The following is a 27,650-nucleotide window of genomic DNA, read 5'->3' on the forward strand; positions in this document are numbered from 1 at the left end:
GTAGGCAGCTTCTCCATGATGCTTTTGTTGAGCTGTTTATGACTATATGTGACATTATGTGCAAGACTGGGGTTCTCTGAAATTAACACTGCTGGAAATGGAGGATGGTCATCCTTTGCTCCTTCCTTGAGCTGTGCTGAGCAAACTTTCTTAAACCCATTGATCCTGCCACAGATCTCCTCTAGACTTCTCTGATGTGGCCTGCAGGCCACAAGTTGAAGGAAGGGGTTAAAAAATAAAAATAGGGAATTATGGCATCACATGAATATTGTAGATGTTGGAGAAGGGGAGTTTTTCAAAGGCAGAGGGAAAAGTTCTTTTATACTTCCACAGTCGTATGAAAATTATTCACAATATGATGGGAAATTCCTTAGCTAACCAATATTTCAGTGAATTCTTAGAACAGGATGAAATATGTGTACACGGATAATTTTTGTGTGAGTGGGTGGATGAGAAGAAAGGAAGTTGTCAGAAAATGAAGACATCTCACTGTGATGGCTCTCACAAGAGCCTCAGGGACAGTCACAGCCAGTTGTAAGGGACAAAAGCGAATAAGCTGTAAGATTTACATCAAATCAGGTGTCTAGTAAAATACAGTTGAGTTGGCTGTTGAGCATTGGACTTGGGTTCTTAACTTCAAGACGAGAATCAGAGGAAGGCACAAACACCTCAGAGCACTTTCATAAGAGACATAAAATGTTTAGTAAGCCATGCTAAAAAATGTTGCAAGGAGGACGCTCCTGAACAGGTTACTTATCTTTGACCACACAACACAGCACATCACTGTTAAATTATATTTCAAATCTGACAGGCTTATGAGATGAACTTTAAAAATGCCTGTGGCTCATTATGTAGATATGCCCATGTGCATGTCTACAGCTGTGGCACAGCAGGACTGAATTACAAAACAAAACAAAAGAGTTTTCAATATATCCACATTGTTTTTAGCATCTTCCATTTAGTTGAAATATTATAAACAAGCTAGTGCCTTTATTTCTGCATTTTTAAGATTAACTGGATAGTAGCAAATGTATTTTCTCTTTTCCATCCCCTTTATCATCCTGTTTCCTTTTACTTGTATGAGTTTTGTTTTTAGTTCTGCAAGCATTGAAGTTCATAGCTATTCCTTTTTCCTGTGGGACCAACATCCATAATTGAGGTCTAGCTCTCATGGAAGCTCATCCTCCCACACCATATGCCTCTCCCACTGATTTCCTAGTTACAGCAGCGGCCGTATGACAGGAGGTGATGGTCAAAAAGGGAATGCTGATCTCAAAGGTAGCCACAGCCATTACCATGGAGGACAATGAATATTAAGCATCAGACCTCGTTCTGGATTCTGCATTCTTTGGGGAGTCAATGCACAGAACAGAGCACTAAGGTGATGTGTTCATGATGACCTGTGTTACCTAGCAGGTGGGCTGCTGAGCTTTGCATCTGCTTTTTTATAGGCTATTTGGCTTCATCCCCAGATGTGATCCTTCTGGTATCTGTTAAAGCTAGATGGAATGGGACAAAAACATCAACCCAATTACAAGCCTCATCCTGGAAGGGTCTGAGTACTCCCTTGGAAATTAAGTCCCCTTGGTTTATGTAGAAATTAGTGGCTTTCAACACCTCAGGGAAAGGTTTTATTTTTATCTGTTCACTATTTCAAACACACATTGAACACACAAGATTGACCACAACTGTTAATGCATGTTTGGTTAGCATCATAGATGCTTCATTTGTGAGCTGCTGAGACATGCCACCTATTCTTGATAAGATGTTGTTGTTTAATGTGGAAATTTGTTCCAGCATGTCTTTTAGTGGCCTGTCCTTTCATTAACTATTTTGTGTTTTGTTGTGGTTTGTTTTTTTTTGGCAGAAAGAACCATATGTATTCTGAGAGTATTCTGAAAGGAGTTCTTGCACAAGGTGTTTGTAATTGTTAGAACTGAAATTACTTTTAGAATCAAAAACAGGGTGTCCTAAGATATTTTTCAGAAAATCATCAGGCGTGAAGACATGCTTATAAACTTTATTCCTATTTTTTCTTAGAAAAGAAACAAGGGTAGAATATTTATTCATAAATCCTCATTTCCAGAGGTGAATTTGTACTTCTTATGCTAATGAACTCACGTCCCAAGTTAATCAGCCTCTTCTGAACTTTTCTTTGGCTATTGTATTGTGCAAAGCAGAACATGGGCACAAAAAGTACAATAACATTCTGTTGTGTTCCTGGTTCTTCTTTTCCCTATGTAATTTGAAAGAATGACTATATCACACTACTTTTGAATACAACAGAAGCTAATAAAGTGTAATTGCACATGAATTCCAAGCACAAAAGGGTACTTATTTCTAAACACTAAGAGTACATTTTTTTCTAAAGTATTTTTTTGCAGAACTCTGTGATTAAGTATCAACAAAAATCACTCAGACTTTTTCTACCCTTACTGAGTATCTGAGTAGATCCCCACTCACAATTTCAGTTTCCTGGTACCTCTTGTTAATTAAACACAGCCAAGTGCTTCAGTCTTACCTATTTATGTCATTCACAGGATATTGCCAAAATCTGTCTAGTTATAACATTCAGAAAAGCCATTAAAACAATCTACCTGATAGAATAAGAGTGGCTTATGAACTTATCATTTTCTTGGTCATTACAGCCTTGATTTTCAAAGGAGATGATTTTTGTCCCATGTCTACTCTTATCGAGATCTTTCTAATGAAGTTAATATATGGAAATACATTGATGCATTTCAGGTTTTTTGAAAATTAATCAGGAGGCCTCTTTGTCTATTTTGCATTTTTCAGATATTTTGTTTATTTTCAGATAAAACAGAAATGTAACAATGTCCCTATGTTGAAATAATAAATTTACAGGAAAAGAAAAACTTATGAAGTACATTCTCATAAAGCGTTTTACCACATACACATTTCATTTGTTAATATTTTACTTTTGTGACCATGTTTCAGAGCAGAGAAGATAAAACTGCAATAATAGGAAGGCACTGTTCTTGTTATGGTCTGTCTCTAGCTACTGATGATTTTGAATTGGCATTCTTGCCTCTACATAGTGTGCTCAAAATTCTGCCTGGAAAAGAACAATTTTCAATTACATTCTGAAACAAAGGAAAATGGGGATTGGGTACTCTGCCATTTTCAAAGTGCCAAAATTCAGCACTTCTTTCTGGTATTAGCTTTCTATTTTCATCACTTTTTTTTTTGTTTGTTTTGTTTTTGTTTTTGTTTTTGTTTGTTTCCACTTTACAGATTGCAAGGTTTTGATGCAAAGTCTGGGAAAACGCAGGGGGCTGATCATACCCCTCTTGTTTCTTCAATCAACAAAAATTCATACATGGCAAAATTTTTAGGGCTGATGGATTCTAACAGATAAGAGCATACATAAATATGGAATGAAGGAAGAGCTGATGAGGGACTAGGTTACAGACAAGCCTTTAAAGTAGAGCCTTTACTCTCCCTTTCCGTGATCCTACTGAATATCCAGATCTCCTTCTCTAAGCCCTTTGATCTGTTACCCACTTATAATACTCATTTACAAAAACTGATTAAATATAGTCATTATCACTTTTTTCTAGTGAAGGGAATTATATGCTTGTACAACCAGAAGCAATGTTCTTTCTTATTCCCCCAACCCAGGTTACCCCAAACTTGAAACTCTCACTCTATCTCAGTCTTCTTCTGTTCCCAGTCCAGCCCACACTAGCAGTATCTTCTTACCTAGAAGTGAAGGTGTGGAGTGGGGCCTCCAGCCTCATTGCTGTACACCAGCAGAGCATATCACAACCCCATATCGGGTTGGCCAGAAGTCCTCACTTTTCACCCTTCTTTTGGCAGCCATCAGTAATCTACCCAGCCCTCCTTACTGGCTTTTCCCCTGCTTTCCCTGTCTTCTGTCTGGTGTAAAGATGGAAAACAGAAGAAAACAAAAGAAAGCAGTGAAAGTAAAAAGCTCAGATATGTCGAAGACAGAAATCCAACCATATTATGACAAAATGTTAAAGAAAGGGATTCTTCTCACTTCCTGGAGCTGCTCCCCTGTGTGCCTGAGATGGACTATTAGCATCCTCTTTAAGTCTCTGGGGGTTTTATGACTATGTCGATATTAGCCCTCTCCACATTCTCAGACTTAACTGAAAAGTGTTCCTGGTTATGAAAGACCATGTAGATTTTCCAGACCGGTAATCAGCTAATTAGAAGAGCATGTCTTTCCTTAAGAAATAGGCAGCAATTAAGGTCTACAAAAGGAATTAAGACTATTTCAGGTCAATGGCTCAAGAGAGTTAAGGAGATAATGCCCAATTCTCACTGAAGCCTTCTGATCAAAAGGGACAGCCCTTGACTCCTTGTGGCACATAGATAATGGTAGGCCACTTTCTTGACTGTTCTGTGAGCCTGTTTCTTATGTAGGACAATCTTGCCAAGGGCCAGATTTTCAAAGTCAAAATGAAAATAATTAGTTCTACTTTGAGATAGGGATATGGATCTCTAGAGATCCATAATTACATCCTTTATGATTCTGTAAGTATTAGGCAAAGTTTTCAAAAGAGCTGTAGAAATTTCCCACTGATTTCCATATGATTTAAACATTAACCTGCACCAATTATTTGAAAATGTTGTTAGGTGCCTACCAACAACTTGCAGTCTTGCAGTTTGGCCTTCCATCACTCTTCAGGTTTCTGTCACATTCATTTTGATACAGTCTGATCTCTTCAAGCTGAAGATGCATAGACAGGATGTTGTCGAACAAATGATTATGTATGTATTTGAGAGGCTACATATCAAATTCATTTGGGCCCAAAATATCTTGTATTTAATGGAATGCTCAAATCTTTAATAGATTCAGCCCAAATAAACATCTCCTCACTGTTTCTAATAAGTACTTCTAAAATATCATTTACTGTAGTGACTCTTCATATTTTCCGTAGAAGCTGTACATGTTTAAATAATGATATCATACCTAACAATCTGTTCATTCAGCAGCTCTACATAAACCATCAATTGATGTCCAACAAATTCCAAATTGAAACAGGAGCTTGGGATGATTTTTTTCACTTTGCTTGGAATTTCTGTCATGGTACAGAAGACTATTCCTGTATGGTCCTGCAATTACCTATAAAAGCTTGTTATTAGCAGCACTAAGCTAAAATTCTAATGTTCTTATAACACTTGAGGGATTGACTTAGAAAAGTATGTTGTGTTCACTTTTTTTTTTTTTTTTTTTTTTGTTGTCACCTAAACATTTCAGATATTTATATTTCATTATTTTCCTTGGGACTTAGTCTCCCCTTCTGTTGCAGAACACCTAGCACTTGTCTCTTCTGTCAGCTCTGCACCTGATATAAAAATAATACACTACCTCACCACAGTTTAACCTCTTGATAACATTCTATTTATGTCAAATTCAAGTTGAAATTAATTGATTTATGCAGTGCTGGCTGCTGTTGTGCACCACAAACATGTCACTTGCAAAATATATCAAAACCTTGACAATGAATAGCATTTCTCAAAACTTAAAACTAATGAGATATATCTTAACTGTTATGACTTATCGCAGATCTCCCTGAAGTCAGCAGTGCTGTGCCAGTACACCTAGGTTGTGGGACCGATCCGCAATCATTAGCAGTCATCTAGCAATGGTACTGTGTTGTGCTGCTTTCCTTTAAAACTTCGACAAAGAATTTTCTTTTTTCCAGGATAGAAAGCCTAGGAATTTTACACAGACTACTCAATAAAGATTTTCATTTAAAATGTCTGCAGTACCTTTTAGAAGCAGCGGGTGGCACTTGCAGAGCAACAATGTTCTGAGCTTTAGCTGCCTTTGCAATGGTTATAGTGGTTTATTGCTTTGTCCTTGTCATTTTGGACAAATTGCATAGGAATGCAGAACTCAGATCAAGTTCATACTAACAGGAATGAGTCATTTTCTCTGCCTGAAGTCTGTCCTACCAACAGCAGCAATGAAAGATACCAGTGCTTGTGGAAGAAGCACTACAAACAGACTTCCTAATTCTGTGTCCACAGGCATACTTGTATAAATAAACTGAAAGGAATATGGGAACCATGCTGTTTTATTCATGTTTTGATAGGAGTACACACATCCTATCTAAAATATTTTCATCCAGGAAGTATTATTGGTAGCTTGCTGACCTGTCACAGCTGTTCCTTACAGATCCAGGTAACCTGCAGGAGTTCCTTAAACGTGTTGTTGAAAACATATTTAACAGTAACAAATAATGTTAGGCGATTTGAGGACAGTGTCTTGTGCTAAGAAAAAATGCTTTATAACAGAACATTAGATGGCATTGTTATTTATGCACTAAGTGTACTTATAGCCTGCATAAATAAGTGAATAAATAAATAATGGTTAATGATGATACACTGAGGGTATCCTCAGTACATCACAATCTATAATAAAAAAAAAATCAGCAGGCTACATGGATATACAATAAAATAACCTTGGTATTGTATACTTATTTAATTTTGTATCATCTGATCAAGTAATGTGTTTTCCACATTAGCACTGCCAGTAATTTCCTCTGCAACATTCAAGAACTCGGCAGGTACCACAAGTTTTTAATTGCCAGCCTCCTACACCAGCATGCTGTATCCAGGCATTATTAAACAAAACAGTGATCATCAACCCCATTTGCTGTTTTTACAGTTCCATTGCATTTGCCTGGTGTGCAATGCAAATTTTGGAAATTAAATGGGAAGCAGTTTTTTTTCTTTATCTTAGAACTAAGGGCACTAAAATCTATATTGATGTTTGATTTTCTTAAACATGTTGCTATTTGATTTACTGCTGAATCCTTTAAATATGATAAATGGATCATTTGTACACATTTAAAAATACTGTCTCATATTGCTTCGTCTGGCTTAAGCAAGGACTCCTAAGTCTTAAAAGCAATGAGGACCGTCATCTTCTAAAGGTGCAATCCGTGGAAGTGCCTGAGTTGTAGGTATTATCAGTTCCATTTTGGAATCAGTCCATCAGTATGCTTAGACCAGTTAATGCCCAAGTACATACTGCTTCAGGGGTGAGTTTCACATCTATTCTTTTGTTAACCACACTGTCTAGAGAAAGGATACAGAAGTCCCTAGAAGCCTAGCGTGCCAGATGTATGTAGTCCTCAGTCTAGACCTGTTAGCAGCTTTTCTTGAGATGTTATTACTTGCTGGCACTTGATGGCTTGGAAGGCACTAAATGTATCTGCACATGTGCCCAGCCTCCCTATGAACTCCCACTTTTCCAGGGCACCTGCCCTTGTTGACAGGCTGGGTGAATTTTCCTTCTTGGACCACATGATTAATGCCAAGGTGTTCTGGCATCTGTTTTAAACACCTAAAATAAGTCATCTATGGCAGATAGCAAGCTGTAGAAATTTTCAGGAAAAATTATTTGACTCAGCTTTTTTTCTGAAATTGGATGAATAAAAACTGGATTTGGAAGGAAATTAATGTTTTCAGTATTTGAAATATTTTACATTTCTAAGACACGTCAACAAGCAAGTAATTGACATTAAAAATAAATGGATTACACTAGGAGAAAGTACCCTTTTTCCCCCTGATGTTTGATGCAGTTGTAATTATACTAAGACAATTATTGATAAAAGAAAAAAAAATCAAAAAAGCTTTTTTTCCATTTTCATTATTGCCTAAATTTTAAGATTTTTAATTAAGCCATTAAAAAAAAAAAAAAAAAAAGCTAACATCTCACAAAAGGATAGGTACTCCTGAGGTTTGGAGTTTTATACATGAAAAAATTAATCATCTGGGATTTCAGCTTCTAATCACTGACATTAGAAGAAAAAAGATGTGAAAACATTGCCCTTGTACTCACCAGTATGAGTTATATCTAAATCCATAGTAAGGTACCATGCTGAGGTACTGTAAATAAGTGTAAAAGTACTGAAATATTTTTTGGTATATGAAATATTTACTCCTACACAGCATTTAAGTGGTTTATATCATACTGTGATTTTCAGTTTATCTTGATGTTAACGATATATCCTGGTAACAGAACAATTTTTTATTATGTCCTATATTATACTAACATATTACGTTAGTTATACTATACTAACAGTGCTGTTAGTATTTCTGGAATAGTTCCTGACATGCCAATATCTTATTTTCTAAACTACATTCTGAAGTGTTCCGTACCTTTTTTCAGTTTTCAAGCTGCAAGATTTTTTTAAGAAAACCCTAGAATTCCAAGAATAGTGGTATTTTCAATTCATCCATGTTCTTACTTCCACAGTCTATACAGAGATGAGTTAGGACTCAGTTAGGACTCAGTTAGGACTGAGTTAGAAGGGTGAAAGGGATCACACTTTAAAAAGGCAGGTGTTAGGAAAGAGATTGTAGTTTGCTGTTACAAGTGTGACTTAAAAGTCAGTAGCCATTATATTAAGGACAGCCAGAATAAGTAACAAGTTTTAAGGTAATTTTTAGGCTTCTACTTTTCTCCACTGTGGACATCCTACCATGAATCAGAGTTGATCTAAGTCTTGAGAGTTCTAGCAAAATTGTTTGTTGAATGACTCTGGACTTGTGGTATCTTTTTAGAAATCTGTAAGTAATACTTCTGTAAGTAATACTTACATCCTTAAGTCAGACGCACACAAATTAAATAAATTGAATAGTTATAATAAACAGTTTTAAAGAAACATGCTTAAAGATTCCATTTCAGATTGATTTATTTGAAAAGTGCACATTTTGCTAGAAGCTCCTAATATCTGTCTCAAACATATGTTTCAAGATAATAATCTCCAAACAGTTGACAGAATTATGTCTTCTAAGGTACCAGAGGCTTTCTGGTCATCACAGGTCCAATTCTTCAGCTAAATTCTTCAGCTGTGATTTGTTCTTTGATTTGCCATGTTTGTTATCACTTTCTCAAGAATTGTTTGCTTTTCTTCTAGCCCAGTCCTTTCATTTAATGTCCAGGAATTCCCAAACAATGTTCGCAAGTAGATGCTTAAAATGATGATCATGACCAGAGGCAGTCAGGGGGAAGCATAGTAAGGATTAAGACAAAGTAGTGACTTGGCCAACTGGGGAAGAAAATGAATTTGTAATAAAGGGAATAATATTAATGCTAATCAACAAAACTATCTGCTTCTTTGCACCCAGAACCAGCTAAGGATTGGCATAGGAAGGCCAAAAGCTGCAAGATAAGACTAGGATTTTACATATTCCTCAAGAAATTTGCTCTGTATGACCATTTTGATCTTTTTCCACTAACATTTTCCTGTAAAAAAATACCAGTGCCACAAACTGTGAAAAATATCTGTATGACAGACAACATTATGTGTTTAATTTTATATACACTCAACACAATGTTTCATTGGTCTGTCAGTGTGCATGCTGTTTTATGGCAATTAAAAAATACACTTTTTTCTTAATTTTATAGCTCCGTAAATCTGTTTTCAGCATCAGAGCAAGAAATCTTCTTGAAAAAGAGACAGCAATCAATAAAATTTTAAGGTAGGAATCAGCAGTGATTTGGTGTTGTCTTGAATGTCAACTGATTTCTCCTAACTTTGCTTCTCATTAATATTACTGCATGTACAATATTTATGATAACCTGTCCCTTTGTAGTACATCTGTTGTCTTCATTATCAATGATAAATTGCTCTTTGGGTATATAATGTGTTTGAACAGCAAGGAGAGAGAGATTTCTTCAACTCTGTGCTGTGTAGAAGGATTGTGTTTCAGTTCCTTTCACTTCTTCCTTCAAAATTAACCCAAACATATCTCTTCAGAGGCAATGCTACTTTGCCTAAAGAATTCCAACCTAGTTCTTGTGTAGACATGCAAATAAATATTCATAGGGATTGTGCACTTGAAAGCATAGACTTCAGATAATCATATTCCAAGTAGGAGACATACAATGAAAAAGACTTTAAAACTGTGACTTCTGTAGAAGATATCCATGAATGTTTTAATAATAATCACTCATTTTGGTACTCCATAAAAAGTAAATACTCAGTACTGTAAGGAAATAACACACTCCCAAGTCTCTAAGACCCAAGTTTAAAGCTATTGTCTGTGTAATGCCATGCTGCAGTTTTTCATGCCACTGTTTCACTTTAGAATGATTATCATTGATACAATATGTATTAGCAATGTCAACAAATTATAGATCATTTGTATTTTATATTCACATTGTCACCAAAGCAGGTTCCTTTCTAGAATGCTGTGACTGGGAAATGACTTGTCCCAGGGAAATAATCAGTATAAGCACGAATAACTGATTTGAGAAGTACAGCTGTGGGATTAGATGAAGTATGGCAGTGTTTTATGGGAAGCAGTGCACTAAGAATTCAGTGTGAGTTCTGAATTGTGTTGTTTGAAAAATGCCTTCTACTTACATGCTATTTGAGAAATATTACAGCTCTTCAGTTCTTTTAGTATTCTGTAAGAATACAGCACAGAGAGAACTGTAGAAATCAATGTGCAACTTTATCTGTCTTGAAACCCATTGTAATGAAAACACAAACAATTACAAATTCAAGTGAATGCTCTTTGTCAAAATATTAACAAGAAATATAACTGAAAGGCCATAAGTATTAATTTTTAAGAAAACTTAGGGCTCTCTTTATGAGCATTTCAAGTCTGTGAATATACTTTGATTTTATGGGCATCGCTGTTATGGATGAATGAATACCTGTTTTTTTGTCTTAATCAAAAAGCTTTAAAAATATGGTTTTACTGAAACACTTCATGGCAGTGTTTCAGTAAAGAATTCATAATAAAATTCTTTGCTATATTCTTTGATATTAAGTTATATATATTTATACATATGTTCTTTGCTATTATGTTATATATTATTACATTATCAAAATTTTATTGATGTTTCTAGGGTTACACAAATTTCAGTTTCTTTGGCATTTTCCTTACACTATACCACAGAGAAAACATGGACAGAGAGAATACCTCACTTTATATATACATATATATTGTTTATTTAAACTGTCACATCTGTAGGGGCTCAATTTCTGGTGAGTTCTTCCATCAGCCCTGAACTTCCTCCTTTTCAGGAGAAGTCTGAAGCAGAGTGGGAGGAGAATCCAAATGAACTTTTGTTTGAACTTCACAAGGTTTTCAGAGGTACCAGGACAGAATCAGAAATCAGTCCCTCCAATTTCAGTCCCACTGACTTCCTCTTGGTCCTTTAGAGCCTGGCTTCTGCCAAATCTATTTATCAAGGAGGACTTCTCATCAATTCATCTCTGAATTCTTCTGAAGAAAAGATTCAGAGGCAGAAGAAGAAAGTTTTAATCTAATAATTTGTTAAACTATTATTTTAATTATTCTATTTAAATTGATAATTTAATCTACATTTAATGTACTTTCCCATCTACTTCCTGTGTCATGATTGATGAATTTTCGAGGAACATGGAGAAAAGGAGAGAACTTCTGTCAACTAAGCAAAATGTGGGATCGTATGTCCTCCAGTGCTTTATAGGGCTGCACGTAAATCACTTACAAAGAAACAGTCTTTAATCTCCTCAGAATCGTTTATTCGCCTCAGAATTGTAAAGTAGGCTCTGAACTGTGACATATCCACTGCATGTTCCAGCATAAAAAGGTTGTGTTCATGGTATATCTATTTGGTGGGCGTGCTGGTAGAGAGCATTGCCAATGATGGGCATGCTGGTGCTGAGCACTGCCAGTTTTTCCATGATAATAGTGCAGGGGAGCTTTATAAACAGAAAAAGAAGTGATAAAAAAGGATAATCTTTACACCTGAAAATTTGGATTCAGCTCAAGGAACACAGGAAAACCCAAATGTGCAAGAGATGGGAGATTCTTTTTCTCATTTTTACTTTCATCATAAAAGCTATATACTCTGAACCTCAGCCATTCTGAATATCTGACAAAAAAAGAAATGACATTTATGCCAAGAACAATAAGAGAAAATTCAAGTCATCCCTTCTGAAAAGATTCCTTCTAAAAGTCTTTTTAGTTTTTGTCTACCTGAATTAAGTATCATTTATCTAAAGCAATGCCTCTTCAAGGTAAAGCTGCCTACAGGCAACTTCAACTTGATCAGATTGCTGTAATAAAAAGAGCATTTTAAGTCTGTTCTGGCTTAAGCCCACCTCTTACCTTTTTCCCCTTAGTTTTTAAACCTGGAAAAATTACATTTTAATTGAATTCTACAGGTTTCAACATAACCAAGTAGGAGGAAAAGAGGTATGGTTACTCTTCTCTTGTGCATCTTCCTCTATCCAAAGTTTGTTTTTCTCCTTGTGTGAAACACTGAACTGCTGCTTGACATCTTCCCCCAAGAGGAAGAAGAAGGGCATAAACTGTCCTAACTATGCAGAGTTACGGTTCATACATTCAATTCTAAGTGTCTCACCTGCTCATCTATTCTTACATTATGCAACAAAAGGGACTGCAAGTCCCTCAAAGTAGAGGCTACCTCAGGTCTTTCCATTATCCTGTAAGTTTCTTACTCTATTTCAGGTGAACCACCTATTTTCTGAAGAGCCTTGCTTGCAAACAAGCCTTCACTTTTTCCTCTTGAGGTCTTGGTGCAGTCAGCCCTGGAAGCAGAGTCACCTCTGACAGTATCAGAGCACAGAGCAGCCTGATTCTTCACATAAATCAAGAGCTTAACCCTTCTGAGGAAAATGAAGGAATATAAAAGTGAGTTATAGCCAGTTAGCATAACTTTTTCAAAACAAGATCACATTTAGTATGAATTACAACCAGCTCCATTTTTTCCCAAAAATGAAGATGCATTTTCCTCAGCAGCAATAGCCACTTCTAGCAAATTTCATTCCTCCTGTGTATCTTCAGTGTTTCCCACGTTTTATCAGTCTCTCTTGATATGTTCACTGTTCTAACTGAAACCAGGACATTATCTTAAAAGCAAATTCTGTGCATACAGTTCTTTTGACCTTCATTCCTTGTGGGATTATCATCTAAAAATGAGTGTCTAGTTCTTGATTGTTCCCACTGGCTTTTTGAAGTGGTGGATGTGGAGAAGATCCAGTTGAAATCTTATCTATAAAGTAATCTATTATTTACAGTGCTAAGGATAAATTGTGAATGAAGTAGAACAGTGGGGAAACTGAGCAAATTAACAGTAGTCTCACATAGGTCAAAATATAATCAAAGTATCCATAGTGGTGCAGAACATGATTCTGGTGTCTATTAAACCATACTTCATAGAATCATAGAATAGTTGAGGTTGGAAGGGACCTCTGAAGGACATCCTATCAAGCCCCCCAGGCCCTGTGCTCAAACAAGGCCAACCAAAAGCTGTTTTCCCTGGACCATGTCCATCTGGCTTTTGAAGATCTCTGAGGAGGGAAACTCGACAACCTCTCTGGGCAACCTGTGCCAGTGATCAGTCACTCTCATGTACGGGCTTATGCCCATGTTTTCTAAAACACAAGGAATAACTTGAAAGTTTTATGGTCTGTTGATAAGGAAATCAAACTCACTAAAATCACCAAAATTCAGTGTATTATAAAATATATTGTGACAGGTTTGGAAACTAGCATTTTTTAGACAAGTAGCTTTTTATTTGCTTTCCGTTATAGCTGATGCTATATATAGTGAAACTGTAAACTGGTGCTAGGCATCTGCAACAGGATTTTCACTGTTCTGGTCAAAGTTTGTCTGATGCTTTTACTGGGCCTGAGGGAATAACACAACTTATGCCTAAGTGCTTAAGTTTCACAAACAGCTAATTCAGTGAAGTGAATTTATCATATGTCTGAAACTGAAACTGCCATGAATGCTTCTAAGGGAAAGAAAAACAAAGAATTGCTTGAATTAAATACCCAGTTCTGCTAATTTGATAATATGGTACAAGATATTTAATCCAGGCTGTGTTCATACAAATATATCATTAAAATACAGTGATTTTTTCTGAACAATGAAGCAAGCAAAAAATGACTTTCAGTGTGCTTCTAGGAAAGTTATAAAATTAATCTATGAATAAATAGACAGTAATAGAGTGATATAATACACCTCCTCCCATAAGGGTATGAGCAAACATTTATCATTAGTTTGTTTATCACAAAAACACAGACGTATTGGTTGGAAGGAAACTTTAAAGCTATGTTGTCTAACCACCCACTTGAAGTAGGTCTACTGCTAACCTTGATTCAGTTTTACATTTTCCATTTTTACATTTTTACAGTACTTCATTACCCTACTCTTGAGAAAGGTTTTCCCTATGTCCGGTCTGAACCCTGCAACCCACAGTTTCTGGCCAGTGTTGACTTTTCTGTCATCTTTGATTAACAAGAGCTTAGCTCCATGCTTTAACATCCTCTTTACCAATATAAAGAAGCCCAACTCCCTCAATGTTCTTTGGTAGTCTCCCTGTATTGGCCACCTGCCAATTGGGTAACCCCAGTGTACATGCTCCAGTGTTTCAGCATCCCTCTTGGAGTATCCCGAACTGTCCCCCAGGTGCAGCATCTCCAGCTCAAACTAAAGGAGAAATAATAACTTCCCTCCATCTGCTGACTACACTCCTCCTTAATATAGTAGGCAGTTCGCCTTATTCATGGTAGGAACATATTCAATGTACATCCAGTTAGCTCCATCCCAGCCAGACACAGTGCACAGTGTAACTCCCAGATCCTTTTCCTTAGCCAGTCATTCCACAGCCCACATGGATGCATGGAGGTATTCTGCACAAGGTGTGAAATGTTGCACGTTTCCTTGTCAAACCTACTGAAGCTTTTGATGTCTATTCCTCGTGTTTATCAGTTCTAAATCACTTACGAGAAGTTCCTCTGCATATAATTTACATTTTGTCTTAAGTGTGTGATTTCATTCTTCCTAACTGCCAGGCTTTAATACTATGCATTTCTCAGGACAAATAATCTAGTTAAGCTCAGATGATGATGATTGTCATGAGGTACAACATCCAGATTTAGTCACTACCTTCTTAAATCTCCATGAGCATATGACATCACAGGATTTCTTCTGTAAACACAAGCAGAAAGAAATACCGGGATGCATATATCCATTGGAAAGAAGTTACCCTGATTTATGTTTTTAGTGCCAAGTGATAGACCCACCATATTATAGATCACTGTGATAAATAGCATTGTGGTGACATTGGGCTAGTGGGCTGTGAAGGCTGCAGGTATTGCAAAGCAAGTTAGCTAAACATCTGCCCCAAATAGTGTAGATACCATCCATTCTGCTTTGAGAGAGATGATAAATTAGTTAACCCCTTGAGATTCCTTCTGCTCAGTTGATTCTATCAATTCTTCTATAATTCTCTTCTGTAACCCAAGGGAAATAATAATTATTCTAACAACTGGTAGAAGAAATGCTGAAACAGCAAGGCAGGGACGACAATGAGAATACAAAACTCTCTCACACATGTAGCACAAAGTATTTTTCTAGTATGACAGTATGATTGAAGGTGATGGCACTGAAAAGCATTCTAAGCTTCTCATTTTTGTTCCAGATCTCACTTTTGATCTATACTCCTATTATTTAGGTGTCTTAATTAAAAAGAAGGAAAAATACCAGAGAAGAGTGAAAAACAGAGTAATAGTGGGGAAAGTAGACAGCCTTTTGCAAGATGATGCCATGCTGTCAAGAATAGCATTTATCCAACCATAGGTAGAGCAGAATGGTGAATAGAGTGGTCCCTCCAATAGCATATGGGTTTTTTGTGTTTTAAAAAAAAAAAAAAAAAAAAAAAAAAAAAAAAAAAGGAGATTAAATTCATTAGAAAATATGAAATATCACCAGCTGGGTCTTGTGTGAGCTTCTCCGAGTAATCATTTGCATAGCAGAGAATGAGCAATAAGTCACGCACTGTGTCAACTTAGAATTGCAATACCCTTGGAAAGTGAAAATATTTTTCCAAGGTTGAAATTCCATTTCTCAGTCATCAGAGGAGTTCTGTCAACTATCTTAATGGAAATCTTCTAGCCAGTGAAAGAAAGATATGGTTGCTGTGTTTAGCTGTAGCACACTTACTAACCAAATCTCTGAATTAAATTAAGTACTAATTTCTGGCAAAATAATGTACCATATGTGGTTGCCAAAATTCAGTAAAAGCAAACTGAAACAAATGAGCAAACAAGTAAAAAAAAAAAAAAAAAAAAAACAAAACAAAACACCAAAATGCTGCAAGTTCAGTGCCTTCCTGGAAAGCAGATGTTGCATATTACAGGATGTCAGCAGTGTGCAGTGTTTCATTTCAAACCGTATTTGGTCCCTGTTACATGGAAGACCACTCAAAGACATGCTGTAAGTCTGGAGCATGTACATAAATATTTTGCTTAGTACAGCCCTGGAAGGAAAGTACCCAAAAGTGACAGCTGCACTTGTACTTTCCCCATCCCTGTTGCAGAGAAGCTGGTATTACTTACTGTTGATTGGTGCATTGCTTGATCTTTGCACACTTAGAGAATTAAGTCTTGTGGGAACATAAATTCTACAGAAAACTGAAAAAATACTTCAAAGATAAGTCTTGCTAAAACATGGAAGAGGCTCACCAAATAACTGGTTATGGTGCAGAGTGGGAGTCATTACCTTGGAAATAACATATTTTAATGGAAAATCTGTTGCTGTTTTATCGTTTTTGTCTCTTAAATCATGCTCTTTTTTCCCAGAAAGCCAATCTGACTTGTCTGAACGCACTACCTCAGAAATTATCATATATGCTGAAAATTCTATGCCATCACCAACATATTTCTTCATAGGGCCTGCACTAGGCAACGCATGCTGAGCGGATCCTTTGAGGGGCAGCCTGCAAAGGAAAGGTCCATTCTTAGTGTCCAGCATCATATACGACAAGAACGCAGGTAAAAACAGACAGAAAGAATGGTTTAAAAATGTTCTTAACATGAGGGTGATGAACAGAGTTAAATTTGAGCAATACCTGGCATGTGTAAAAATGAAATGAATTACATATACAGAGAGCTGAATTCTACATTCTTCACTGTAAATGTAATGAAATTCATTGTAGTGTATAAATGGAAAAAAAGCCTTTTTATTTCAAATGTCATTTCCTTTGCTGACAACAAAGCTATCAATTTAAAGATCAGAAGGAAAGAAATTGGCTTATGTTAGACCAGATTGAAAACAATTGAAGTACATATAAGCTTCTGATGTTAGCAAGAAAAAAAAATGATAAGAATATGAGATATTGTATGGCTGGAGAACAGTGCTTTATAATGGCCATCCTATAAAGGTCAAAGTTTCATCTTGAGATATATCGTTAAATTGATTATGATTGTTTCAGGTCACTAAGACATGGTTCCAACAGCCAGCGAATCAGTAGAGGAAAGTCTCTTGAAACATTGACTCAAGATGTAAGTCCTCACAAAAAAAATGGTTTCAACTTGGGAATACAAGAAATATGAATATGTACTAGATAGTAAATGCTTGTATAAGGCTAATATTTTATCTGTGATCTTGCTTACAGTTTGTCTTTTGAGATCTTGAAATCACAAAACAAATACTGTAATTGCATTTATATTATCCTCAGAAAAATTGCCAAGGTTTTATCACTGATAGGCTTATTGGTTTTGGGGCACTTGCTGAGATAGATTTGCTGAAGCTGTAGACACTACATTAGGAACACAAAAATCGCTATGCGGGACACCTTAAAAGGCCTTAATCTAGAATTACACAAATAATTCAGCATGGCAAAAAACACTTCAAAATTCACAGTGAAAGCTTAACAATATTTTCTAAACACATGAACTGTCAGACAAAAGGACAAAGACTAAAAGGGAGAATGGTAATCAAGGTTTTCACTGTGCTATAGTTTCACACAGTTAAGTGCATTTTCACTCATGCTAATTCATAATGATATTATGTGGATCTCTGTGATTATCATAGAATCATAGAATATCCTGAGTTGGAAGGGACCCTTAAGGATCATCAAGTCCAACTCTCGACACCGCACAGGTCTACCCAAAAGTTCAGACCATGTGACTAAGTGCACAGTCCAATCTCTTCTTAAATTCAGACAGGCTCGGTGCAGTGACCACTTCCCTGGGGAGCCTGTTCCAGTGTGCAACCACCCTCTCTGTGAAGAACCCCCTCCTGACGTCAAGCCTAAATTTCCCCTGCCTCAGCTTAACCCCGTTCCCGCGGGTCCTGTCACTAGTGTTAATGGAGAAAAGGTCTCCTGCCTCTCGACACCCCCTTACGAGGAAGTTGTAGACTGTGATGAGGTCTCCCCTCAGCCTCCTCTTCTCCAGGCTGAACAGGCCCAGTGACCTCAGCCGTTCTTCGTACGTCTTCCCCTCCAGGCCTTTCACCATCTTCGTAGCCCTCCTCTGGACACTCTCCAACAGTTTCATGTCCTTTTTATACTGTGGTGCCCAGAACTGCACACAGTACTCGAGGTGAGGCCGCACCAGCGCAGAGTAGAGCGGGACAATCACCTCCCTTGACCTACTAGCGATGCCGTGCTTGATGCACCCCAGGACACGGTTGGCCCTCCTGGCTGCCAGGGCACACTGCTGGCTCATATTCAACTTGCTGTCTACCACGACCCCCAGATCCCTCTCTTCTAGGCTGCTCTCCAGCGTCTCATCGCCCAGTCTGTACGTGCAGCCAGGGTTTCCCCGTCCCAGGTGCAGGACCCGGCACTTGCTCTTATTGAACTTCATGCGGTTGGTGATCGCCCAGCTCTCCAACCTATCCAGATCCCTCTGCAAGGCCTTTCCACCCTCATTCAAGTCCACAACTCCTCCAAGTTTGGTGTCATCAGCAAACTTGCTCAAAATACCTTCTATTCCTACATCCAGATCATTTATAAAAATATTGAAAAGTACCGGCCCTAAAATGGAGCCTTGAGGGACCCCACTGGTGACCGCCCGCCAGCCTGACGCAGCCCCATTTACCATAACCCTTTGGGCCCTGCCCGTTAGCCAATTGCTCACCCATTGTATGATGTTTTTATTTAGCTGTATGGTGGACATTTTGTCCAGTAGGATCCTATGGGAAACCGTGTCAAAAGCCTTGCTGAAGTCCAAAAAAATCACATCAGCTGGTTTCCCTTGGTCCACCATACGGGTGATCTTATCATAAAAGGAAATCAGGTTAGTTAGGCAGGACCTACCCTTCACAAACCCATGCTGGCTGGGACCAATGACTGCTTTGTCCCCCAGGAACGCCTCAATAAGTTCGAGAACCATCTTCTCCATGATTTTACCAGGCACTGACGTGAGACTGACAGGCCTGTAATTGCTAGGGTCTTCTTTCTGACCCTTCTTGAAAATCGGCACAACATTTGCCAGCTTCCAGTCTACCGGGACCTCTCCAAATTCCCAGGATCGTTGAAAAATAATTGAGAGAGGTTCCGCGATGACGTCCGCCAGCTCTTTCAGCACCCGGGGATGAATCCCATCCGGACCCATGGACTTGTAGGGATCTAGGTGGAGTAGCAAATCCCGCACACGTTCAGGGTCGGTTGGGAGTTTGTCATCCCCACCGTCCCGGTCCTCCAGCTCAGGGCACCCTGGGTCCCGAAGCCCATCATCGGCATTGAAGACAGAGGCAAAGAAGGCATTAAGCGTCTCTGCTTTGCCTATGTCATTGTCTGTGAGGAGACCTTCCCTATCAAGGAGCGGCCCTATGTATTCTTTAGTTCTCCTTTTTCCGTTCACATATCTAAAAAAAAACTTTTTATTTTCTCTCACAGACACAGCCAGCTTCAACTCTAGGTGTGCTTTGGCCACTCGAACTTTCTCCCTACAAACACGAACAGCATCCCTGTATTCTTTCCATGACACCTGGCCCTCCTTCCAGTAGCAAAACACTCTCTGTTTCCGCCTAATCTCCATTAGAATGTTCCTGGTCAGCCACGCCGGCCTCCTGCCCCGCCTGCCTGACTTGCGATATTTAGGAATTGCCTGATCTTGTGCTTCTAGGAGGCATCGCTTAAAGAATGACCAGCACTGGTGGACATCGAGGCCTTCAAGAGCAGTTTCCCAGGGGACCTTATGTCAACCGGAGATTTTTGTCTCTCCATTTGCAAACTATGACAGCCATTTTCATACTTAAAAACAACTGCCTAAAAAGTAATTGTTGACTTACTCCCCATAGTGGTAGAAAGTTGTAGGTATCTAATATTTTAAACCAGGGTGTGGCTTTGACTGTGCCTGAAAGGACACCCAACATTACCACTCCAGAAGTGGTCCAAAGAATCATTTAACTCTGAGCAGTAATATTGTACCCTCCATTTGATGAGCTTAGGCTACCATCTTCACTCAGCTTCCCCCTTCTGTGTGTCTGTGCGGTCACTCCCTGGGTGTTGTGCACAACTTGCTGTCTTCCTTTGTTTTGTCCAGCAGTTAATCAGAGAATGATAGAATCATTAAGGTTGGAAAAGGTCTCCCAAGACTATCTGGTCCAACCATCCTCCTACCACCAATATCACCCACTAAACCATGTCCCTTAGCACTATGTCCAACCTTTCCTTTAACAGCTCCAGGAATGGTGACTCCACCACCTCTCTGGGCAACCCATTCCAATGCCTACAAACTCCTTCTGAGAAGAAATGATTTCCTAATTCTAACCCGAACTTCCCCTGGTGCAACTTGAGGCCATTCCCTCTAGTCTTATGGCTAGTTATCTGCAAGAAGAGGCTGACCCCCAGCTCCTCATTGATGTAGCAGGCTCTAGAAAGCAAAAGTGTGGTTAAAGCCTTATCCTTCCCAACTGCTGTCCTTGGTAGCTTTGATGGTATTCATTCTAGTTTGGACACATCAACTGTGTTTCCAGAACCTTTGGTTTTAATGTTAATAGTTGCAGGACTTCTCACATGAAATTAAAACTGAAATGAACCTTGCTGAAAATAAAAACAACCTTGTTCTGTAGATAGAAAATACTGCACGAGATGATTGGCTGAGTTGATGTGCTGTGTATCTGGAAAGAAAGATTTTTCATTAGAATATTCCTATGTAAAATACCATATCTTACTTTCATCTGAAACATTAAAAAACAATAATCCATGAACCTCATTGAAAAGGGATCATTTTCTTTCTAGCACTCCAACACAGTGAGATACAGAAATGCACAGAGAGAAGACAGTGAGATAAAGATGATCCAAGAAAAAAAAGAACAAGCTGAAATGAAAAGGTATTTAAAAATCAACAGTCTAAGTGCACACTTTTCTGCATTAAGTATTTTCTATATGAAGGAAAAAGTATTGATGAAAAAAAAAAAGAATATTTTTTGCCGGGTATAATGCATATCACTTAGTAATTACTCTGTATTTTAAAAGGAAAGTCCAAGAAGAGGAGCTTCGAGAGAATCATCCATATTTCGACAAACCACTTTTCATAGTTGGTCGTGAGCACAGATTCAGGAATTTCTGCCGGGTTGTTGTACGAGCTCGCTTTAATGCGTAAGTTTATTTCATATCAACAGTTGGGTCAGACGAGTGTTTGCGTTCTTTCATGTTCTCTGAAATCTAGGCATAACTTTTCTTTTGAAAGGGAAACTGCCTACCATGTGGTCACAACAACAGCTGGCAGCCAGTTGCCTTTGGGGGTAGCCTTGCTCTGGAGGACAGGAACCAGTAAAATGCTGTATAAGGATAAACACACTTGAGTAGTCTGCAATGCAGAGATGGAAGAAGACTGTGGGGAAACTGCAGGGTAGTGTTTTATACTTCCATTTTTAGGCCTTGGTGAACCAATTTGCTGTTCTGTTCCTGTCCTCATTATAAGGCAAGAAGTAACACCAACAGTTATTCACAGAGTAGAAAAAAGTGAAGATAAATGAATCCCACCTGTGCTCACCTGAGACTCCTTAGCCTAGAGACTGAGAATGGGATGGGGGAGGTGTTCAGCTGTGGGAGATAGAAGCAGAAAAGCAGAAAACAGCTGAAAACCAGGAATATTCAGTACCTAAACTGTAGGTGTATGTGAGTCCACACTCAGTCCACAAGGAACAGGTGTACAAGTAGCATGATACAAAGTTATCTTACAACTCTTCTTTTGAACTTCTGTCTGTGGCTAGCACCCCTGTTGAGGGTGCACATAATCTTAAAGGGGTTAATGCACATCATCTTACCAATAAAGTGTGAGACAGAAGATAACTCAAGGACATGAGCTTGGCGCTTCGAAGAGATTTGAGATTTTTCTCTGTGCCCTTCAACAAATTACTTTTAGGTAGAACAGGAAGGTTAGATACTCAGCTTTACAGTATCTATATTTAAGTGTTCTGCCATTTATGCAGGACATCCTTGAGTAAGATGCCTAGCGTTTCCATGCAGCCACTAACTTCATTGTGGTCCACTGGCCCATGAAGCACTTGCAAATTGAAAAAGCAAAACCAAATGCACAAACACACATCTGAAATACATGTCAGTGCCTGCTAGAATTCTGGACTGCCTAAAGGTAACAGGATATTTATATTAACAGCAGTTTAATTAAAATGGTTGTAATTATGTGAGAAAATATGATTTTGTTAAACAATTTTTGTTTGTTTAAATCATGCCTAATTTATTAATTGCCACACCCAGCTTTCCAAGCAAGATACTCTTAGAGATCTTTTCAAACTGATAAGGTACATACTTTTTTTCTAGTAAAAAAGGCTGAGGAATGCCATTGTATATAAAGTGGGAAAGAGGTATGAGCTTAAGAAATCACAAAAATCAGTGGGTTCATTGACAAGGCACCAAAACAAGTATATTCTGTATACTGAAGTGTGCAAGTGGCTGAGCCTGTCTGTGGAAGATATGACTTGTTCTCCTTGTATGCATCTTGCTATCTTGCAATCCATAACCATGAAATCTCTTCTAGTGGTAATGCCTCAAGTCAGGTCAGTCCTTTTTTCACTTTAAGCTCAGTGAGGAAGTGATGGCAATTTCACATCCCAATGCCTAGAGCCCTCACATGGGATATAGGATTCCTCAGTGCAGATCCTTTCTCTGCATGATTTGCTACAAGGATTTGAAAGATATGTAAAAAGTGCCCTTAACAACTGGGACAGAGGAGAATTCTTGTATAGGATTCTTACAGCTTCTCCTGCTGAAGCCATTCTGCGTTATATAAAAAGCCTAAATAATTGCTGGAACAAGATCTTAACTCATGTCACCTAGATACGTTATTACATACAGAGCAGTTCTTACCCTCTGAGGCTGCCTAATGGGTGTTTGGATATTGTAGGTGAAGCAAGACAATTTTGGAGGAAAAAATCAGATGTGGAAAGTCTAGAAATATTAATCAGGAAATGACTGAATGGGTAATAAAAGAAATGAGGCTTGTGGAAGAAATTTTATGTCAAGTCCAATAGGTTTTGAGGTAAAAGGAAAGAACTCCTGAGGAAGCGCTTTGGAACATAAAATTCAGTAGCAGGTCACCCCCAAGCAAAAGAGAAAATTAAGTCCTTTGTTACAAAAACAAGACCTAAAAAATTAGCCAGCTAAACAGTCATTACAGAAATTACATGTAGACCATGAATTGGTACCAGCTATGTTGACAATATGACTAAAATTGTGTAGAATTAAACAAAACTTATACAGACATTTGAAATTAAGCCAATATAAAATGTGTCCTTGATTTTGGTTATGAATTATGTTGAGGTGATGGATTCATGGTATAATGGCAATGCTGATGAAAATAAAATGTAAATGACTGTATCTTTTCTTCTTTTTATAGTTCTAAAACAGATCCTGTTACTGGAGCTGTGAAAAATACCAAATACCATCAGCTTTAGTAAGCACTGCAAAAGTAACTTTGCTTGGTCACATAAGCCTGCAATATAAGTGAGCACACACATGCATGTGTGTGTGTATGTGTGCATGCACATATGTATATCTCTTCTTTCCCCAGAAAGGTTTTTCTCTCCATGGATTTGTATGGGGAGGAAGATGAATAGGAAGAGGATTATTTTTTATCAGTCTTCTTTCTTTAGTTGTTTGTAATTTCCCTAGTTCTACTACATATTTGTGAAATAGTGAAACCTTTGACATTTCTCGGTTTAATTTACTTTTCATAGGGAATTGTTTAACTGTGGTATAGACAAAACACAAATGACATAGTATTCAGCCTTTCTGTACTGCCTATCCTTATGTATTTTTAACAGTGACTTGCTGGGTTTGGTTACTTACCTGGACTGGGTCATGATCATTGTTACTATATGCTCCTGCATTTCCATGATGTTTGAATCCCCGTTTAGAAGAGTTATGCATGCTCCAACACTCCAGGTACTGACAATGAATCATATTACCTCTAATGAAGCACAGCCACCCTGTGTTTCTTCACTGCTTTTGCTAAATTATAATTTCTCTGCTTTGATTTTCAGATTGCTGAATATGTTTTTGTAATATTCATGAGCATTGAGCTTAATCTCAAGATTATGGCAGATGGCCTGTTTTTTACACCAACAGCTGTCATAAGAGACTTTGGAGGAGTTATGGACATATTCATATATCTCGTAAGTTTTTATATTTATGGGAGTTTTATGTAGCATTCTTAATTTTGATCTCTTTGCATATATAAATGTTGACGAGTGTTAAAAGGTTTGGCTCAGCACCCTGGTGCAAATGCAGTAGTGTACTTTGTGTACAAACACAACTGTATTCATCTGCAATACTGTCAGTTATGTGTACAAATATTTGTTCAGATATTTAAGAATACCCAGACATTTGTTAAGTGTCTGGCAACTCAGTGTAGGTTTTACATTTTATGGTCCCTTTTAGGTGTTTATTTGTTGATCTGTTTTAAGTATTAGATCTCATTTCATTCCAATGTAAGCTCAAGATCTCTGACCTTGCTTTAGCATTTTTATGCAGGAGAATCTGCGTATCTATTTCTTTGTCATTCATTGCTTCCTCCCCTCTTGACAGTTCTTCTGCTTTATAGAAGATATTTCAAAAGCCTCCGCTATTTGACAGAAGGACATATCCTTCTTGTTGGTGTTGCTGTAGCAGAAGGAAAACAAAGCAGTCGTTCTGTTATTGCATACCTATCAAAAACTGTTCTTAAATTGTTCCCCAGAAATTTCTTGCATTCCTCTTAAATTTAAGAGAAGAGCTTCCATTTCCTCTTCATATATGACAATAAATACCAGAGAATGTGTCAAAACCAGTGCTCGGTATAATACAGTATGAAATATTTTATAACTGAAGAAATTACTAAGTAAAATTGCTTTGATGGATTTAGATTAAATCTTTTAGAGATTAATCCACCAGACAGATGTGCTGCATAAAATTTGTCACGATCAATTTGTATCAAAGATTCCATTGTTACCATAAATAAAAATATGCATACTTACACAAAGCTTCTACTGTAGTATGCATAATCAGTAAGTGCCTTAGTCTCTTGAAATCCCTCTGAATCCCTTTGTTTGTTTGAAGAAAAAATTAAGCAGTGTACCTTGGTTATTCTAGACGTGCCTGTGATTTTAAAACAATATGAAAGAAAGTCGAAAGCACTGGCAAACGTTTTTGTTTTGTTAAGAGTGTCTGTCTCTTACCACTGTTTTTTTTTTTAACAAATCCTGTTAAGTTTTAAATCATACTGGTGGTATCAGGTTGATCCGTCATTTCTTCATGCACGTACCTCTGTGTAACACTCTCACCTCTGTCCCCCTGTAATAACACCGGCTTTATAAATGCTTATTAAAAAAAAAAAAAAAAAAAAAAAAAAAAAAACAGAAGTAATTAACAAACTTTCTAATAAATATCTACCTATCAGAGATTGTTCAGGCTACAAAACATAGCTACACTTTGGAATGCATATTATTCATATGATAAAACCACAGAATGACAATGCTACCTATACTTGTAACAAAGTGGTGGGAAGAACTGGTGAGGAAACTGTTAACACTTTCAAGGTGAGGATATTTCGATTTCAGGACAGAGTCTCTGAAATGAGAAGAGGAGGGAGAGATGATACTCTCTGGTCCAGGAAAAGAGTTCATGTCCCTCCTCTGAATCAACCAATTTGATTTCTTCTTTTGGAACTGTTCCATCTGCTGAAAAGAATAAAATAGATTTTGAGTCAAAGGGGAAGACAGAGGCTGAGGCTGGTGCCCATTAGTTAGGACAATCAGCCAGGCTACAGATCTGAGTCCTTTTTCTAAATTAGTCTTTTTTTTCCCTTAATCTTCCCTTTAAGGAAGGGAAGCATTTATTGATCTTCTATACTGTTTTATGTCAGGTAAAACATTGTAATCCTGGTCCTTCTTTGCCTTTTCTGCTCTGTCTTTTCAAGGTGAGCTTGATATTCCTGTGCTGGATGCCTCAAAATGTCCCTGCCAAATCTGGAGCTCAGCTCTTAATGGTACTCCGCTGCCTCCGACCCCTTCGAATATTCAAACTGGTCCCTCAGATGAGGAAAGTTGTACGAGAGCTGTTTAGTGGATTTAAGGAAATCTTTTTGGTATGTCCTGGTTATTTTTTTTTCTTGTTTTAAAAAACAGATGTAGAGGAGTAATAAGATAACCATTTCTCTATATTGTTCATGTTATTTAATATCCATTGCTGTCTGTTTAAATCTCATTGTAGCTACCACTACAGATGAGCACAGAACAGGTTAAAAATTAGGAATATAAATAACTCATTTTCATTTATACTGAATAAAGCTACTGTAATAATTATTTTCAAATGATATTTTTTAGCATATATTTGGCCATAATTACATAGAAAGACTACTAAAAGGAAATCTACCCCCTTTTCACTGGTCTGTCTGGGGAAGGAAGATGAAAAGTAGGGTATGACAGCTCTTCAAGAAAAAAATTAACCTGGTCTCTGAGCTGAAGGTCTATAACTCTAATTTTTCTCAGAAGGCAACCAGAGACAATACAGTTGCTTATCATAGATATGGATCTCATTATGATGTCGTTGTTACTATAAATGTTCATGAATACACAGTTATAGTAAAAGTAATGATTATAATGGAGTCTTTGACTGCTTTTTTAAAACCTAATCTTTTGTCTTGGGACCCAGCTTTTCCTAAGTGGTGTGTATCAGCCTAAATAACAGGCAGTTTGTGCTGGAACAGTATTAGGTCAGGTTGTTACAAAAAGCTAAGCTACAAGATATTTGTAGTCAGTTAGTAAGAGAGCAGCGACAAAAAGTACAAAGCTAGTTAGCATTTCATAGATGCTGTAACTTGTTAAAGATATTTACATCATAATTTGCTCATGCATATCTTTATTGTAGATATACTAGAATTAAGTATCCAACGATGGCTTACTTAGATTAATTGGTAAAGCCTGATTCAGCAAAGCAGAAGATGCACATATTTAAGTACTTGTAGAATTCTCTATAAAGAGAATGGAAATTCTTATGTGTGCAGAATTTAGCAAGGTTGTACATTGAGTGCAAGAAAGGTTTGATCCTTATCTACAATTCTTAGATGCTATATTAATAATATTAATAATAACACAGCACCTGGTTACTGGATAAGAACCTGAAGATACATGTTATGAAAGCCTTATATCCAGCTTATGTAACAAAATGATTCTTCCTGCATTTCACTGAAAGATTTGACCCCCTTTCTCAACTCTGCAGCAGGAGAGCTTGACAAGTCTAACTTCATCTTTACAGGTTTCTATTCTTTTGCTGACATTAATGCTTGTTTTTGCAAGCTTTGGAGTACAGCTATTTGCTGGAAAACTGGCTAAATGCAATGATCCTCACATCATCTCTAGGGTAAGAACTGCTT

The 27,650-nt window shown here is 37.6% G+C and overlaps 1 protein-coding gene across 2 annotated transcripts in view; it reads left to right on the forward strand.

Moving 5' to 3' along the window:
* NALCN (sodium leak channel, non-selective) overlaps positions 1-27,650 on the forward strand; it is a 230,825-nt gene that overhangs the window by 180,043 nt on the left and 23,132 nt on the right. For both annotated transcript variants that reach the window (XM_032197441.1, XM_032197449.1), the window contains 10 exons: positions 9,419-9,492; positions 16,713-16,814; positions 17,255-17,324; positions 21,017-21,108; positions 21,254-21,376; positions 23,637-23,693; positions 24,064-24,184; positions 24,283-24,414; positions 26,196-26,363; positions 27,533-27,637. In XM_032197441.1, coding sequence (XP_032053332.1) covers positions 9,419-9,492; positions 16,713-16,814; positions 17,255-17,324; positions 21,017-21,108; positions 21,254-21,376; positions 23,637-23,693; positions 24,064-24,184; positions 24,283-24,414; positions 26,196-26,363; positions 27,533-27,637 — 1,044 coding nt within the window. The remainder of the gene's footprint in view (positions 1-9,418; positions 9,493-16,712; positions 16,815-17,254; positions 17,325-21,016; positions 21,109-21,253; positions 21,377-23,636; positions 23,694-24,063; positions 24,185-24,282; positions 24,415-26,195; positions 26,364-27,532; positions 27,638-27,650) is intronic.

The sequence above is a fragment of the Aythya fuligula genome, chromosome 1 (assembly GCF_009819795.1).
Source record: "Aythya fuligula isolate bAytFul2 chromosome 1, bAytFul2.pri, whole genome shotgun sequence".
Lineage (NCBI taxonomy): Eukaryota > Metazoa > Chordata > Aves > Anseriformes > Anatidae > Aythya > Aythya fuligula.